At 41.3% G+C, this 19,569-nt stretch overlaps 1 protein-coding gene across 1 annotated transcript in view; it reads right to left on the bottom strand.

Moving 5' to 3' along the window:
- SNX25 (sorting nexin 25) overlaps positions 1-19,569 on the bottom strand; it is a 268,761-nt gene that overhangs the window by 136,502 nt on the left and 112,690 nt on the right. The window contains exons 5-6 of the mRNA XM_088447009.1: positions 18,894-19,080; positions 7,476-7,546 (exon numbers count right to left, since the gene is read on the bottom strand). Of these exons, the coding sequence (XP_088303135.1) occupies positions 7,476-7,546; positions 18,894-19,080 (258 nt within the window). The remainder of the gene's footprint in view (positions 1-7,475; positions 7,547-18,893; positions 19,081-19,569) is intronic.

Below are 19,569 nucleotides of genomic sequence, written 5' to 3'. Positions count from 1 at the left end.
GACCATATTAAATGATGCTGTCTTTTCCACCTGGAGAGAATCAACCTTTGCGGAGGCCTGGAATGGAACTAAGCATACCATGTCGAAGGTCGATACCATTGATCCCACCCCCTGCATTGATGACAGAATGGATACTCTTCGCTTGCATAGCAGCATGTGCATTTGCTTTGATAAAGCCCCAATCTTGTCCTTTGGCAGAAACACCCTTTGTGCCTAAGAATTTAGAAATGCTCCTAGATGTACCATCTGCTGTGTTGGAGAAAGTGATGATTTCTTCCAATTGATGATCCAGCCGTGCCTTTGTAGGCAGGCTATGGTCAGTTGAGGATGGTTTTGCAAAACCACCGGAGATTTCTTCCAATTGATGATCCAGCCGTGCCTTTGTAGGCAGGCTATGGTCAGTTGAGGATGGTTTTGCAAAACCACCGGAATCCGTGCCAATATCAGAGATCTATGGCAAAATTCTGACTCCCTGACACCTGAGATAAGCTGTCGTGAATGACATTATTTTGGTAAATACCCGGGGAGCCGTAGAAAGGCCAAAGGGTAGAGCCTGAAATTGGTAATTATGTTGAAGGACAGCAAATCGTAAAAATTGTTTTATCTTTTGACATATTCAAAGTAAAGGCACAATCGCAAAGTCTCAATGAATGTGAAGTACTTCAGAACGAAATAACAGCAATTGAAATAAAAACAGTATCAGTCAGCAGCTAGCGAACAGTCACATACAATGCACAAGTAATATAATTACAATTGGCTCTAAATCAGCTACAGCAATGCAAAGGAATGGTAAGACATAGAGCACTGTATACCTTAACCAAGGGAGAGGTATACAGGGTCATTGACCCAGACCCTCCTGAGACCACAGCTACTGAGTGCACTGCGTAAACCGCGACGGTCTCATACACGTGGAGGGCAGGCGGAGCAACCCAGACGTGCAAAACCCTCGTAGGGAATGCGTATCGGTCGGGGGAGGAGCGCCAACCTCCCATAAGCTGCATTAACCAGCCGGGTACGCTGGCCTCGTGACAGCAGATTGCATCAGACGATAGCGCTCCGGCTAGTGTTGTAAGGATGTGGACAATCCCTGGTCCTTACAGCAGCGGCTTCTGGTGCATCTCTGACACCAGAAGGACTGCTGTGCGAGATTCCCCGTAAGAAAGGAATCGCCTTACCTGACATGTCTCTGAGTATCTGGTGCAGTCCAGGTCGCAGCCTCGCTGCTAGCTAAGCTCAGACACGGCCCGCCAAAATCGCTAGCACAATTACTGATGTTGCGGCCCGGCAGAGGTAGATGGAGTCGCAGTACATGCGTCTTAATACAGACGCCTGGTACTGCCAACTCAAAAAACTTAAAATAAAATAAAACATAAAATAAAAACTTAGGACTGCTCTAAGCAGTCCTCCTGTTACAAAGGTGCATCTGAGTCCAGCCGCAACAAACAACAAACTGAAGTCCTATGGCTACAGGCTGAGTATATATGAAGGAGGACCGGGGGAATTCCGGGAGCCAACGCTTTAACTGTTTAGTGCCTGGTCTTTCCTGCCATAATATCCTCATGGTATCCCTATGGACCTCGAATAAGAAATTATCAAATATTTATTAGAACAGTCAATTGGCTAACATATTAAAGATATATAAAACTTAATTGGAATAAAGATAAAACACATTTAAAACCACTTGCACTTATCACCTGTATTGCTATAATTCATAGGGTCCATAATATCATATAATGTCCAAAAGTTACTTGCAGTATATAAAGAGTTTATTGGAAGTTTTTCTCATCTCCTGATGTATCAAGCACAACTTGAAACCCAGCTGTAATCATCCTTGGATCCAGATAACAGCATAAGGTTAATTACCCAGGTGACTTGTTACATTGTAGCCAGATATAGCTGTTGTTGCGTCACCCATATAGCTGACAGAATTATATGCTCTGTAAATACAGCACTGTGTACCTGCGAAGTAGAAGTAAATAGCCATCAGATTTCCCCAGCCGTCCATGATTGGGATGGTGCGCTGGTCAGGATGTTTAATAAACTTGCTCCTCTCTAATGCGCTGTAGCGACCACAGCCAGGTAGCAACAGCCACTGAATGTCAAGAGGACATGGGTCTCAAGTGGCAGAGCTCTTCCAAGGTGATCAGAGGTGCAGAGTTTAGTGTATCTGTCTATCAGAATGGTTTCTTCAGAAGATAAAAGCAGAGCTTACAATCAATCCCCTTAAATACTGATAATCACCAATCAGGTAGGTTTCCAGTGTTTCATTAGTTAGTAAGCACATGTGCCACCTCATTAACCCTATTACATCTTTATATACATAACTATACACCTTACATAACATACAGATGTGTCCTTGCATCTCTGCGGCAGTCACGCTAAAAAGTGCTGCATATCAAATTAATCAGCACAGTCTGCTTGTGCATCCTAGTCACATTGTGTTGCAACTTAGGCCTCTTTTTTTGCTAAAAAAAAATGAATCTAACTTTAGCAGAGTAGCACGGGACTGGCGGCTAACTCAGGCCAGGCAAGTCTAGCTGCATGGCGCATTGAGGCAAGATGTATGAGGACACATCTGTGTGCTGAGAGACTATGCTTCCTAGTACCTTTAAGAGCATTTCTTCTGTGTTCGAGGAATCTGATGTTTAGACTTGTAGTCGTCCTCCCGACATATTGTTTACCACAATTACAGGTAATAAGAGAAACAACATATTACGATTGTCAGTTTATATAGTTCTCAATTTTAAATGTTGTGCCCAACTGGGGAGAGTTAAAATTGGTACTTTTATACTGAACAAATCTGCAGGTTATACAAGAACTTTTTCAACATTTATTACATCGACTGGGTCTTACTGTAAACCAGCTAGAGGCCAGAGTACCTGATTGACTTGATTGAGATTGATCTACAAAGAAGCTAGGTGATAAATGGTTCCTCAAATTTTTGGCTTTGCTGAATACAATCATAGGTCGCTCTTCCAAACAGGGGGCCAAAAGCGTATTCATCTTTAATAATGAATAGTTCTTCCTAATAATCTTCTGGTGAAAGCACATACTAAATTTAGAGACAAAGGGCAACACCAAAGGTTTTTTGTTAAGATGTCTTCACAGCAGGTTTGTCCAATGACAGCATGGCACCTCTAGCTACTGTTTCTACATCTTTTATAGCTTGAGCCAAGAGATCTTCTGGGTAACATTGCTCTTTAAAAAGCCATGTAAGGTTGTTTCCTGCTTAGAAAATTCAACAATATCCAAACAATTCCACTTTAACCGCAAATAATGACCCTTTGGTATATTGTTTTTCCATTTATGAAAAAAGACAACTAGAGTAGTTAAGATAACTACTACAGTCCGCACCCTTCTTATATGTTTTAGTGCTTATTCGATTATCCCTGACAGAGAAAGCAATATCAAGTAAATTTATGTGAAAAGGATGAAAGGGTTGGTGAAATGCAATCTAAAAGAATTTGTGTTAAGGTGCGCCATAAACAGTGAAATAGACTTCAAATCACCATCCCAGTTAATAAATAAGTTATCAATGTGCCATCCGTAGAGCACCAGGATCACCATATAATTGCTCCCCCAAATTTTCTGTTCCTCAAAAAGGCCCATTTACAAATTGTCAAAGCTAGGGGTGAGCCTGATGCCCATGTGTTTTTATTCAATTGAGAATTTTATTTACAAAGTAATTACGCAAAAGAATAAAGAAAATTGACTTAAGTATGAATTCATAATATCTGCTGTCCAAATTATCATCAGAGCGTCAGATTTTAACCTTGATGAAAGCCTCTTTGCTGCACTGAAACGGACATTGGGACAATTATGCTATATGATTAGCTTTAATAAAGTTAAAGTGCTGATCCTTCCCTGATTTTTGGGGCGATTGTTTAACACCTTAGATAAATTACCCTTTTTCAGTAGTAAGAGGACTCAATATATGAAACATTGGTTTTTGCTTCTGATTTCCTAGCAATTACGTTTGGAGCAGATATGCTCCAAAATATGCTCCAAAATAATTATTAGGAAAGACAGGTAAAGAGCAGTGTGCGGAGTTGATTTATCACACCCGTTGTGCTACTTAGACAGACCTGGCGACGAGTGAGAGAAAACAAAATGGCTTTTAACTCAGGGCAAATTGACTGGCAATCTAAAAGGCATTACTGTGTTTGCATGGATTTCCTCCATGAGCTCTCATTTCTTCACACATTTCAAAGACACACAGATAAGTTAACTGAATTCTGACAAACTTAACCCTGGTATGTGTGTCCATGTGGTAGGGAATATAGATTGAAAGCTCCACTGGCACAAGGACTCTTATGAATGATCAACATTCTCTCTAAAGAGCTGCATAATATGCAGGTGTTATATAAATAAGTTATTAATAGTAATAACAAATAAGTTACCCATTAGCTCCATTTCGTACCTACATTTACGATCATGGTTACATCGCTGCTCAATATTGGGAATGTCAGGCAAAACAAGTTATTAAGTTGGGAAAAAAAAAAATGTATACTCAGAAAAAGTAGAATTGTTCTGTGTTTAGCCTTCTAGTATAGTTAATACAATTCTACAAACGCCTTCTTCATTGGTCTATACTTGTATTGTTAATCTGTAGATAAAACATAAAATAAGGAATAGATTGATATTATGGCATTGATTTAAAAACACATTAGTTGCTTCTTAATGTAACATTTCTTTACATATGTGCAATTCGTATTCTTATTTTGTAGATAAAGAGATTTAGGAGAAAGGTTCGTCACTGGTTTGTAGATAATGACAGAGCTCTGACACTACTGTAATAACACAAATCATGTCACCACAGAGAGTGAACTTGTCCAGCAGGATAACGTGGCTGAGGCATAAATGGGAAACATATAAAACACAGCTCTTCTGTTTCATTATCTCCAATTGTCCACTTGTTTTATCACAGGCAGTAATTCAGACTCATGGTGAATAGGAACAGCAATCATTATGCTGAACATTGGGCCAGAAACCCAGCTAGAGATAAAATACACAGCTGTGCGCCATAATTTCTTATGTGATTCAGGATATTCATGAAAGTTTGATAAGCTTTAAAAGGATTGTTACATCGGGGGAGCCTGGCACAGTTTGTTTTATCTAAATCTCAGCAGTAAAATTACACATAATGATAAATGATGCAGATTTCTCCTTAACAGAATCATATCACAAACTTCAGGACTTTGTGGAAAAGCCGATGTAATAAAGATAAAGGAAATTATCACTGGGGTACAGGTTCAGCCAGAGCTGTATTTCTAGTAGACACCATGTAAATATTGTTTCTGTCCTATTATGTCTGTACTTATTGTCTTATGTTTATTTTGTACTGTATGCACCTTGTACGGTTCAGGAGATCCGTTGTACTGCCCTATAAATAAAGGATAATAATATTACAGATGATTCTAACATCATACTTTATTTACATACTGCATTTACTCCACCTTCCAGTTAACCAATATAATGCTGTGATATTACTTTAATAGAACTAGGATAGGGTTCAAACAAACAGATGTTTTATATGGGGTTGGGTATGGGATGCCGGCGCTCAGGATCCCAGTGAGAATCCCGAAGCCAGCATCCCAGCAGGGTTAGAATACAGACACCTGCCGTAAGTACCCAACCTTGCCCCTAAACCAAACCCTCCCCGAATCCTAACCTTAACCCTCCCCCTTCCTTACAGCATACAAACCTAACCTTCCCCAACCCCAGCAGCTTAACCCTAACTCTAGTACAGTGTTGGCTAACCTTGACACTCCAGCTGTTATGGAACTACATAACCCAGCATGCACTGCTACAGTTTTGCTATTAGGGCATGCTAAAACTGTGGCAGGGCATGCTGGGATATATAGTTCCACAACAGCTGGAGTGTCAAGGTTAGCCAACACTGCTCTAGTGCCTGACCCTAACCCCAATACTTACCGTCAGGTAGACGGCACCAGGATTCTGACTGGTGTCTGGATTCCAGCGCCGGTATTCTGAGCGCAGGCATCCCGGACAGCCGGTATTTCAACTACATCCCATTATGTGTATAGGGAGAGCAACCTGACCATAGACCCAGTCCCTCATTATGGGCAGCACTTTAAGATTTGTAGCTATGAACTTAAAACACAGGATTAACACTCGGTTAATAGGCAACATAAGACACTTCTCTTGTACAACTCAATTCTATTACCTCTCAAAGAAAAGCTTTTCCCTAAGAAATCTGTTGTAAAATAACGCAAAAATACAAGGAGGAGCAGACATGAGGAACCTCATAGTATGCAAATCCCTTACAGAACAAAAAGCTTATTAGAGTCTGCCTTTCACACACACAAGAGAAAACATTTGTGTAAACCTGAAACAATGTATATGTAATTGAAGCCTATCATTTATAAAGCACAAATCTCTTCTAACTAGTGACAAGTCAACACTGCAGCACTAAGGGGTCTATTTACTAAGCGGTGTTAGGAGATAGAGTGAAAAGTGATTAGTCTGTGATAAAGTGCTAGCCAATCAGCTCAAACACAGCCTGTGAGATGACAGTTGGGAGCTGATTGGCTGGCACCATATTACAGACTTATCACTTTTCACTCTGTCTCCTAACACTGCTTAGTAAATAGACCCCTAAATCTGAAATCAAGATATAATGAAGCAATTATTTAAAAGCTAACAATAAAAATATGAAAATAAAATAGCTAACAATATAGAGCAGGATTTCTAGCAGCTCAGCTGCACCCTGGTCACAGATGCATTGTGCCCGTCTGAGCACGTGGTTATAGTTACCTGTGAGAGGTGCCAGTTGTGGCTGGAGAGATTCAGGCAGTGTTTGGACAGCGATGCAGCCAAAGCTGTTGTATAGTCTCTGTGTACTAACCATCACATTACACAGTATGTCTTCCAGCACAGAGGTTTTCCAACGCCAAGCATAGAACAGATGTGGGAACAATTTCCATACAATATATAGTACAAGAGTACAAAAAGCAGTCATAAGCTGAGAGAACTGCAATACTGTACCTTCGCGCAAGATTTGAGTTAACTTCCCTCTTTCACGACTCTTCTATTTACAATATTTGCAAATATGACCCCAAAAAACTCTTACTATAAACAGACAATCTTGCAAATTACACATATATACCCTTACAGGCAACATGGGTAATGCACTGAACAACTGCAGGGTTTCCTACAGGAAGAAGTAAAACAGTGACATGTACTGAATAGAGTTCATAGGAGAAAAGCCACTTCAGTCACCATAGGGGGAGGGTTGTCAAACCTTCTAAAGAGGACAAGTGCCAGTGTTTCCCGTAGCAACCAATCAGCTTCTAGCTATAAATGATACATTACATTACATAAAACGATAGCTACAATGTGACTAGTTGCTATGGTAACACCTCCCCTTGTCCTCTTCAGGTTTGATAACTTCCCCCCCATTATCTCTGTACTCATCAATGGTTATATTACTACAGTATTAATAAACGTCTCACCTTTTTGTCTTTTCATCTGTGGAAAGCTTCCGATTGTAGTTGCTTGAATTATTTCAACAACAATCTGATACCTAAAAAGCAATAAGAAAAATGTGTGGTTACATATATTATAGTTCAGTGTTAGTAGACCACATTGAGATATTTTATTTCTCATACATATATAGGCTCGTATTAAATTTGGAGTGAAAAGCCGAGATCGGGGGAAAAGTTTTGCAGATGACGTAATTTCGCCAGGCGGAAAAGTATCGCCGTATTCAATTTGAAAGACTTTCCGCCTAGGCGGAAAGTCAATGCAATATAATAGGCGAAAAAGTTTGGCTTATGAATAGCAGGCGGAAAAAAGTGCAGAATTGGGGTTTTAGGGTGCAACGTTGCGGGAACCCCCGTACAGCCTTAAGATAGTCCCCCAAGGTAAACGGCGTCCAAATATTTTTAAAATACACTTTACAAGACTCCAAAATAGTACTTTCATTTTGGGGGTGGAAAAAACGAAAAGTTGGGGGACACAATTATAAAACTAGCGAAATAGACTTCAGGGGGGTCCCCAAGTATGTCCCAGGTGTTTTTTTGATTGCAGGTGCTTGCGGCAAGTGGATTTTTCACGATGTTTTAAGCTTTACTTCAGCAACTTTTAAATATGCTACCCCCCATTTTCAGGTACCCCAAATTTGCTGGGACTAGTTATTTTCTCCCAAAAAAACTGATAAATGCTATTCTTCACCACTTATGCAAAGACGCTAATTAGAACCTAATGAGAACATTTAAGTATCCCAAATACCTTCAGCAGGCCTATTCGAGGGTATCCATAGTGATCCCCCATGTCAGCGCATCTTTTGGGGGGTGTCAGGCTGATTACCCCATTTTGGAGAGGACTTTCCGCCTGTTCAAGTACCGCCGGGTGCCGTTTTCGCGTACTTTCATATTTAATACAGGGAATCGCGCCAAAAGTTTCCGCACCCAAAAACACGCGATATAGGCAAAAAGTCCACCAGGCAAAAAAGTATTGTGGGAGCGAAACATATTGAATGCGGGCCTTAATATGAATACAAGATAACATCACCAAACATAATAAAACAAGTGAGTGGTGGGTATCCCAACCTTAATGCTGGGCATACACCAAGAGATATAATACAGGTTGAGTCTCCCATATCCAAATATTCCGAAATACGGAATAATTTTGGCATGACTGAGATAATAAAACCTTTGATTTTTGATGGTTCAATATACACAAACTTTGTCTAAAGCACAAATAATTTAAAATATGGTATAAAATTACCTTCAGGCTGTGTGTATAGGGTGTAAATGAAACATAAATTTATTTCATCTATGTACACAAACTTTGCTTGAGCCACAAAATTATTGAAAATATTGTATAAAATGAGCTGCAGGCTATGTGTATAAAGGTGTATATAACACATAAATGCATTCTGTGTGTATATTGGGGTCCCATTCCCAAGATATTTCATTATGATATGCAATTATTCCAAAATACGGAATATTCCATTATCCAAAATACCCCTCGTCCCAAGCATTTTGGATATGGGAGACTCAACCTGTATGTCAGACCGACAGACATGTTATCTGACAGCCTGAAACCCCGCAGACATCATGGCCTGGGGGACATATGTTGCAGTGTATTGGCCACGATATCTGGCTTCCTCCCCTGGAGAGGAGATGTTTCCCCATTACTCCCATGTAAAACAACAAGGGGAAATCCAGTCTGTCGGCCACGGCATAAATTCACTGCGTGTTGCATCCGACTTCAAAATATTGCAACGGAAGGGCATGTTGGATGATTTGGGATGCCCGACCGATTGAGATTTTCGGATAGGTTGCGCACATACACAGTACAATTATCTGGCGAATTTATTTAGAAGAAATGACGACAAAAAAAGCAATACTTGCAAAAGCTTCAAATTATATAAACACAAAAACAACCAGTTATGAAAAGGTCACGAACCCACCAGTAAAAACAAAAACAGAAAACACAGAGCTGAGATTTGCAGTGAAATTATATAATAATGATAATACTATTAAAAATCTAATCGTGTGTGCAAAAATGCATTTATACACTAAAACATGATTTAAAACAATTAAATTTTAAGATACAAAAGGTAAATTCCAGGATTAACACAACATATTACATAAAACAAACAATTATAAAATTGTTAATTAAATATGGAGCAGTGCATGGAATTAACGGTTTCAAAAGAACAAAGATCATTTGAACAAATAATTTTCATTATTACCGAAGTTATCATTTACGTTTTTTGTATGCACCATTGCTAAAGCACAATTGTCTTGCATATGGGGTCTTCCTGTTATGTTTGTAAAGATGGTAAAAAGAAGTAAAAGGAAAAGACTGAAGTTCATTAAGGACTTACATACACATAGTATCTAGTACAGGTTGAGTCTCCCATATCCAAAATGCTTGGGACCAGGGGTATTCTGGAATAATTGGATACCATAATGAGATATCTTGGGAATAGGACCCAAATATACACAAAGAATGCATTTATGTGTTATATACACCTTATACACACAGCCTGCATGTAATTTTATACAGTATATTCAATAATTGTGTGGTTCAAACTAAGTTTGTGTACAGAAATGAAATTCATTTATGTTTCATATACACCTTATACACACAGCCTGAAGGTAATTATATAAAATATTTTTAATAATTTGTGCCTTAGAAAAAGTTTGTGTACATTGAACCATCAAAAATCAAAGGTTTCATTATCTCAGTCAGGCCAAAGAAATTCTGTATTTCGTAATATTTGGATATGGGAGACTCAACCTGTAGAAGATTAAATTTAAACCTAAGGTTTATCATTGTCATTTTACAGAACCCCTGTCCATACTTTCTGTTCATTACCTTTAATAGTGGGTGTAGCATCCATTTTACCAACATCAAACACATTCACCTTACAGAAAACCAATGGGCACTATGGAACACAGCCTCTATGAGTAAACAGTGTTCCAGCCAGCCTGCCCTGTGCCTTCCCCACCTGCGGAGCGTTGTGGTCTGCGAGTGGGTATGTACCCAGCTTAGTCTATATAACAGGTACATTTAAATACATATTTACTTTTTCTCAGGGCCATTTAAATACATATTTACTTTTTCTAAGGGCCGTAACTAGGGTTGTGCAGCCCATGCGATCTCATAGAGCGTAGGGCTCTGTGGGCGGCACTGTCGCCATCTCACAGCCCCTGCTTCTGGCTGGAGGGGATGCCTGGAACGGCACTCTGCAGCCAGCACCGCTGTGGTAGTGCTGTCTGTAGCGTCCATTGGATGCTACAGGCAGGCACCCTGCCATAATTACAACTGCCGGAGCATCTTGAAGACGCTCCAGGCACTACTGCAGCTTCAAGTGCCGACGGCCCCGCCCCCTTATGCACAACGTCATGAGGAAAAGGGGCGGGGCCGGCACAGGGCGTTACAGCTCTGCTTTCTCCCATGAATATGAGCAACAATAATAGCATTTTGTGAAAGATATTAAGAAGTGAACAGGGATAGTTTTATGGGGACATATGATAAAATGTTATAGATACAATGACCTTCAGAAATTCTCATTTTTGTAGAGACCCAGCAGGGGAATTGTGTCCAACCTTCTAAAAACTACAAGTGAAGGTGTTGACAACAGCAACCAATCAGATTCTACCTATTATTTTATAAAAATGTACTATATAAATGAAAGCTAACATCTTATTGGTTGCTATGGGCAACACCTCCACTTTTCCTCTTTAGAAGGTTTGATAAATCTCCCCAAGTACCAGAGACCAGATTGAAACAATGGTTGGATGGCCAAAGATTGTAATGTGGAGCTGAAAATGCATGTACTGTTATTTGCCTCCACGTAAAAAGACAGCGACTATGACAATAACATGAATCCAACCAATCAAATGAGGACTTTAAACCAACAGCAATTTAGGTTGCACTTTTGACAGATTACCACAAAATTATAAGTGTTGTATAATTTGAGCAGTTGGGTAATGAGAAAACGCTATTTAGGTGTATTTACTGAATAGCAACCGTTATTTTATGTGCCTCTCAGATAATGTCAAATCAAACATTTGATGGAAACTAATGAAAAACTATTTCAGCTGCCAGCACTCTGCAGTCCTGGATACAGCTGCTATTTTTAAATCAAGTGGAAAAAAAAGTCACCAAGAAACATAATGACATTCTACTTGAGAACATCAACACATCAGTACAATAAATGCTTATGGTTTCATCACCAATAAACTGGAAAGTCACGTATCTGTCACAACACGTCCCTAACAGTGCATACACACGGTCAGATTCTCCTTTAGATTTGTACAATAATGATTTTAAAAATCGTTCATATCTGAAAGAAAATCTGACGTGTCCCTGCAACGATGAATGATGTGCGTTCCGTTTGTCAGATAACGATATCTGACATCTGATGTGTTTGCAGTCAGATTTGGTCAATTTTCATTCATTTTAATACTGTAAAAAATCGTTCGTAGTTCATGAAATCGTTGGTAAAATCGTTCAAATTGTTTGTCGTTTATCGTTCGTCTAACAGATCTGACCGTCTGTATGCACCATTGGAAAGAGAAGGCAGGTGTGATATATTATTAACCTTCATTTATACAGCACCGACATATTACCAGCGTGCCACAAAGAATGTTTAATCAGTCACATCAGTCCTTGCTCCAGTAAAGGTTACAGTCTCTACTGCACCAACACACTGGGGTTAATTTCATCCAAAGCCAATGTACTAGTATTTTTTTTTTTTACTGTGAGCAAAATTAAGAGAACATACAAACTACAAACAGTTAGTGCCCTGATTTGAGACTAGACCATGGTATAAGTGTAGTAAACAGAATACAAAGAAGAGAATCTGCATTGGTCATTCCAGAGGTGGACAAGATGGCAGGATAGGATGGGGGTGATGAGATATTTTATGATCAGTAGTCTATCTTGGAAACAAAAAAAGTGGTGAGGCTACCTACTTGCCAGTAATGTAACAGCTTCATTAAGTTTATTTGAAATCTGTAAATAACGCTTTGTTTGTGCCAGCCTTCTCCTTATTTATGAGTTTAATGATAGACTGGGGAGTTCCTGATGGATCAGATCAGTCACACTCAATACAATTGTGGTACCCCCAAGTTTGTTCCCAAATAGGGGTCCCCCAATTTTTTTGTTATATATAGAGAGATAACAGCCCCATTCACATAGTACAGTGAACTTTGACTGACCATGCTCTCCCTGAACCCCACAGAGCATGTGCAAACAGGAAGGTAGAAAGTGCCCCTTGGTCAGCGACCCATTTATGGAGGGTCGCTGATTGGTAGCCTGTGTGTCCAGGCAGAGATCCCTGTAGACGGCCTGTTGTTGGGGTCCCCCTGTCCATTCATAGATGCCGGACTGACAGGGAGAAGAGTATGTAAGAGCTTACAAAATACCATCCCAAGGGCTGTCAGTGCAGAGTCAGGGAGGATTTTGCCTGTGGAGTGCTCAGAGTCTGGTCATACGATAGGGGAGAGTATCGCCCTGTGTTACCCTGGATTACAAATACTGCACCTGGTGTGCTGCCTGTAAGTAGTTTCAGTGGAGTGCCCTTGGAGCTGTAAAAATAAGGATGTTATGTTTGCCCTGGATTACAATGACCAGACTTCACATTAGCCAGGAAGGCTACCTATCTATCCTGCCAGGAGAGGTGCTCTGATGCTGGATGTGAGTCCCTGGAGGAAGCTTGCCTCGGGACTTGCATAGAGGACCCTGCTTTGGAAGAAGCCCCCTCTGAATAAAGGACTGCCTTCCTAAGTGCCTGTTATCAGGAGGCACCGCATGTGGAAGTCTGCGCATGCTGGGATAGAAGAGGAGCTGCCTGGGAAGAAGGTCTCATCGCTCCATCGTCGCGGATGAAACCCCAGCTGAGGAAAAGGTCCCGCCAGTGACGAAAACTCTGCTGGCACCCGCACGGGCAGAAGAAAAGACAGCCCCAGCGGAAGAGTGCTTCAGGACCCCTCCTGCTGCTGTGTTTGTTTGTTGGACAGAGCCCCTGTGGAAAGGGATTTTGCACCTGTTGCTCCTTGCAAAAAAGCTGCTGGAGGTCTGCAGCTGGGAACTCCGGTGCGGTGCTGTGCATCCCAGAGTTTCCCTGGACATCGTGGGAGGCTGAACAGCCACAGCCAGGGGTAAGAACACCAGACCTCCCTCTGCTTAACTCTTGTCTCCTCTCTTCCCCTGAGTGCAGCTCTTGCCTTTAGACAGTATCACCCAGCCAGGACACCCCCTCACCCTCTTCCCTTAGTGCCTTCTAGTGGTTCCTTTAATCTTTCCCTGAGCACAGGTTATCGAATAGGGTTTTCCCCTTTGTAGATGTGAGCTGCCTCCGAGCAGCTGTAGGAAGGGGCTCCCAGTTAGTTAGGGGTTCTGTCACTTTATTAGGAGAGAGTTCTAACTCAGTAGCTTATTTGAGAACATAGGGGGGAAGGATAGGTCACCCCCTCTCTCTCTCTGTACAAATCTGTGGCTGATTTGGGGTGTTGTTATTCTTCCTGTGAACCTCCAGTTCATACTGGGAGGGGACCTGACTTGTGTTACTGCGTCCGCTCATGTCGGATGCAGCTGTGGGTGATGGGCAATATGTCCTATGTTTATCCTGAAACTAAACGTCATGCCATTGAAATGTATTTTTTTTCTCTGTTTGTGGTTGGCCATTGGTGTTAATTAATTGATTGGTAGTGACCCGTCATGGTCCTTTGTCTGTCATAGTATTCTGTAATGCTGTTTATTGCTCACTGTATTTTTCAAATGTATTAGCCGATTTAATGCTAAATCTATACCTGCTTAACCACTGCATTACCTGGCTAGTATTGTTTTCTGGCAGCTGATAAACTCTTAACCCTGTGTAACCTCAGTTGGCAACCTTTTCTTAACTAATGAATTGTATCTGAGACTGTTAGCCGTTACAGCTGGAGAACTACAAGTACCAGCCTAACTTGCATGTGCTTTATTGTACTTGGAGCCATTTACCCTGCATAGACTGTTAGCCATTATAGTTGTAATAATACAGATACTTATGCAATTTGCATATGTTTTAACTATTGCTTTGCCAACTGAGGTCACTGGTAGAGGACGGGGAGGTAATAAATACCTTGACATTGAAAAGTGCAATTTATTTAATTCAATCTGTGAATGGTAAACATTTCCTGTGTCAATTGTTATTCTTTGATTGGCAGCAATAAAATTGCATTGCACCTTCCCTCCTGACTGGTAATTGTGTCTGCAAAAGGGAATACAGGCTTGCCTCTCTGTCACGGTGTGTCCTATCTTAGCACGGGGAAATCGGCCACCGAAGCATTCTGAGGACACCTGAACCTGGTGCAGCACTGTACAAACTTTCAGAGCATCACACAATGTACGTATTGGGCATAGTCTAGCAGCTAAACACCAATGCTGGGTACTCACTGGCCAACGTATCGTCCGTTAAATTGTGCATTGACGAGTGTGTATCAGCGATATGTCAGTGAATGAAGTCATTCACGTCGGCTGTTGGTGCATCGTGCTGTCTGTACGGGCAGTCACTTGCTGCACGGGCCGGTGGTGATTGACAGCTCATCTGGGCGGGTGCATCAATCACGATGAATCGGGCAGCCTCTATGCAGAACATATGTTCAGATGTGTACCCTTCTTTATAGAAAGTCGACTCATATAGTTAATAATACACCTCTACATGCCCTCTTGCAAGCAAGAGACATAAAATTCTGGCGCGAGTATGGTGAAAATAGAATAAGACAACAACAACTGCAATGTTTTCAGAACTCTTTTGAACAAACACAGACAGGATGCAATATACCCAAAATTGCTTTCTGGAGACCTTTACAACTTCATAACTTACTTGACACCTAGTTTGCAAATGGTGAGCTGATACTCACGGCTCCTATATGAAAACTATACTACAACTAGTATGCCCTTGGCGAACATTTAGCCAATTTGGGCGCTCTTCCTGACCTACTTTCTCCAACACGTGGATTCCAGGGTCACAAATCACAGCCAATCAGCACCGAGTTGGCGCCTCGAAAGCAACGCCTCTTTTCTCTGCTTTCCACGAGTGCTGCCAGCAGCCACTGATTGGCGGGATGCTGGGAGACGGTGAGGTGGAGTAACAGTGCATTATCATATGCATCTATTGGGGGTTCAGCTTGCGAATACCCCCTGGAAACGGGCCATTTTGCTTCAGTCCATGGCCAAATATCATCGCACTTTACAAATTGCCGAAATGTTACAATAAAAAAAAAAAAACAGAAACCATAAATGCCCGTGGCTTAGCTGATGAGTGGTGATCATATGACCTGCAGATGTGAAAGCAGAGAGGCATTGCTTTCGAGTCGCCAAGCCGGTACTGATTGGCTGGGATTTGTGAGCCTGGAATTCACATGTTGGAGAAAGTAGGTCAGGAAAGAGCGCCCCCTACCGTGACAGTTTCTTACACAACTACTCCCAACAGTAATAATAAGGCTGGGTGACAGGGAGGTGAGCAATGTGTTAGATGACATCAGTCAGTTCAGTGGCGCCCCCACCAAGCACAAGGCTGTGTAACACGTGTGCGCTGCTCAGAACACAACACACTCCACCTCAATGTCTGACAGCCTCCCACCAATCAGCGGCTGGAGACAGCTCTCGTGGAAAGCAGAGAAAAGAGGCGTTGCTTTTGAGGCACCAACCCGGTGCTGATAGTCTGGGAGATGCGAGGCTGGAATCCATGTGCTGGAGAAAGTAGGTCAGGGCAGAGCGCCCCCTACGGCAGCAGCCTCACGAGTTGTGCCGCCCACGCGCCATCCTTCAGTATGTAATAACTACGGCATGCAGCCAGGCGACCAATCAGGAGCTGAACTGGGCAGAACGTAAACAGTGTTCGCACACGGCTATGGCGCTGGGTCTATGTGAGAGCACAGACCACCATGTAGTGCGGGAGAACAGCAGCCAGCGGCGGTCACCCCTATCCCGCTTCCCCCGGGTCACTGTTCCAGCTCTGTGTTCTGGTAGTTTTCTTCACATTTTGAAGTTAGCTATACTAAAGCATTTATTATGGTTTTTGGCGATATTTTTTTTTCCATCATATTTTACACTGTTTTATTCAAAATTCTGTAATTTATTGCCGATTGAAATCCGTCGGCAAAAAATCTTAAGTAGTATTTGAGATATTCAATTTGAAAGAGCGTTCCGGACAAAAGGACTACGCAAATGATATATATTAGATGAATAGAAACTTGCAAACCTATGTCTATTTTCTATAGAGTTACTGACAAATGAACATATAAATTTCCTTTGCTCTAAATGAAATTGGAAGTTAATCATGAATAGAAATATATTTTAGGGCTGGCGCAGAAATCTTTGTATAAATTACCAGCAGATACACTTATACCTTATGCAGAGAGAATATTTGACACCTGTAAGAATGGAAACAATTGAAGAGGTGAGTGGATGAAGGCGTTATGTAACAATTTTCTGAAAAATTACCTTTTTTAATGGATGAAGGTGTTACAATCTAGGGATCATAGTAACAATGTTATTTTAAATGCTGGTAGTCTATTTCCTGATCTATTTTGTGGATAAAAGTGCTTCTTAAGTCAGTTTTTAGTCTAATAATTTATCTTTAACTGTAAATATATTCAATTTCTTTTAAACATAACAACTTTATCCACTCGCCTCTTCAATTGGAAATGGGTATAAATCAACCTGTCTGAAATGTGGAGTGGCTCCAAGGGCACACTTATAGGGGTTCTCCAGTTGCCTGGATTTCTTCCCTTCCTCCATCCCGATCACCATCACAATACTGTAATCCAATTCGGTCATCTTATGTATCAGTACTTAGTCCACAGTGCTTCTTAGAGGACTAACACAAGTTGGAGACTCACAGACTACCAAACATGGAACCAGTCTTTGCTCTGAGTGTTTCACCACGTTCCAGACACATCTCATCACCAGCAGCTGATTAGCTGAAAAATCCTGGGACTATTTAGCACAGAACCTGGTCAGCTCATCATCACAAACTTCAAACAGGGCAGACACTTTCTATTCAACACTAACTTGATTACTTGCCTGTCAGTTGATGGATAAAGAATAATGATTTCCTCCATACCTCTTTGATGGTTGATTGTAGATATGTAAACATGTACTTTTCATGTAAATTTATACTAACATAATAGGAATGTTGTGTCTGTTTGTTCCAACTTGGCGCAAAAACTACTGAACCAATGTTCATTAAATTTGCATCATTTTGTAGTGGAAACTCCAGGAAACATCATGCACTTTGTTTCACCCCGATCCGTAATATTAAAGCAGAGCAGTAACAAAACCAAAATGTATTGACATCAACAATGCAGGTGATAGGTATGACATCATGCGTGCGGTCCGTAAGTGGTGGGGGGTGAGGTGCTTTGGGCCCATGTTCACTTGAATAGGATAGGCTACATAGCAGTCTGCGCACAGGGCACACAGTGACATTGGTGTGAGTGGTGGGTGAATAGGACAGGCTACATAGCAGTCTGTGCACAAGGCACACGGTGACATTGGTGTGAGTGGTGGGTGAATAGGACAGGCTACATAGCAGTCTGTGCACAAGGCACACGGTGACATTGGTGTGAGTGGTGGGTGAATAGGATAGGATACATAGCAGTCTGTGCACAGGGCACAGTGACATTGGTGTGAGTGGTGGGTGAATAGGACAGGTTACATAGCAGTCTGTGCACAAGGCACACGGTATTATTTTTAAAAGAATATACAGACAGTAACATAGATAATCTCTATGGTTAAGGTGTCAGCAGAAAGAACATCGATGGAACACATTTTTGATGATGGTTACTTGTGGAAAAAGTAGCTAGACCTGGAAGTGTTAATCCTATTTTTGGCTGTATTTCCTCCTATGTCAGACACAGAGGGGAAGATGTACCAAGCCTTGGAGAGAGTTTCAGTACCAAACAATTCATTATCATTTTACAGGCTGTGATAGAAAAATGACAGAAGCTTTTTGTTTGGTCATTTATATCTCTCTCCAAGATTTGATAAATCTCCCCCAGAAAATGAAAACATTTTGATTCCTGTACTGGTACAAAAGAATGCTCCATCAGTCAAAACACATAGAATTAATTTGTGTATTCAAAAAAACTAAATTAATTCCTTGCGAACCAGACAAGAGCCATTACCCAGCAATGAACTTGTTATAATGGCTGTAAGTACCAGTAAAAGGACATTTTCAGTATACATGCCATTTACTGGTATCACACCTGTGGAAGTCCACCCTTGCTCCCTAGTATACACTGGTGTTCCCATTATTTTTATTCACAGTCTTCTACTTTATATTAATATCTTCAACATATGCCAATTTAAAAGTCTTTAAAATCATTTTGAAGATGGCTCATAAAAAGAGAGCCAGGTACCTTAGCTGTTTCAGGAACTCAATGTCAGAACTGTTAGTGATTAGTTTGATGAACTCCTCATAAGATGGGGCATACGTATAGGTCTTCTTGTGGCGTTCATTCACCTGCTCCCTGTACTCTAGCTGGCTGAGCAGCATCTGATTAATATAATCCGGATCACTCAGCAGCTCCACCAAGGGCTTCAGCACTGTGGAAACAAAATCAGGACACAGCAAGATGAAGGTCACCTGAGATGTAGACCTGAATATTCACTGACCTCTGTAGTACCAGCTGAAGACTTCTGACCTAGCAATGGGAGGTTGGGGACTAATTCAACTGAGAAACACAGTCTAGGACGGTTAGTCAACATTTGGCCCTCCAGCTTCTGTGGAACTACGCTTCCCACATGCTCTGCCACAGCTTTCGCATGCCCTACTAGCAAAACTGTGCCAGGGCATGCTGGGATGTTTAGTTCTACAGCAGCTGGAGGGCCAAATGTTGAATACCCCTGGTCTAAGATTAGGTCTGCAGTTATGGTTACTTCCCAATTTCAGCATATGCACACATTAATGTTATGCTCTATGTGGAAAATGGAGGCACATTACAAAGAAAAGATAATCAGAATACAAAAGCTCTATGCTGTAATTCTGCCTCAGTGCTGACCGCCGCCATTAGTTTTAATTTGGGAAAATGTATG

This window comes from Taudactylus pleione, unplaced genomic scaffold (assembly GCF_031769625.1).
Source record: "Taudactylus pleione unplaced genomic scaffold, aTauple2 ptg000408l, whole genome shotgun sequence".
NCBI lineage: Eukaryota > Metazoa > Chordata > Amphibia > Anura > Myobatrachidae > Taudactylus > Taudactylus pleione.
The sequence above is the reverse complement of the archived record's forward strand: the minus strand, read 5'-3'. Positions and strand labels throughout refer to the sequence as shown.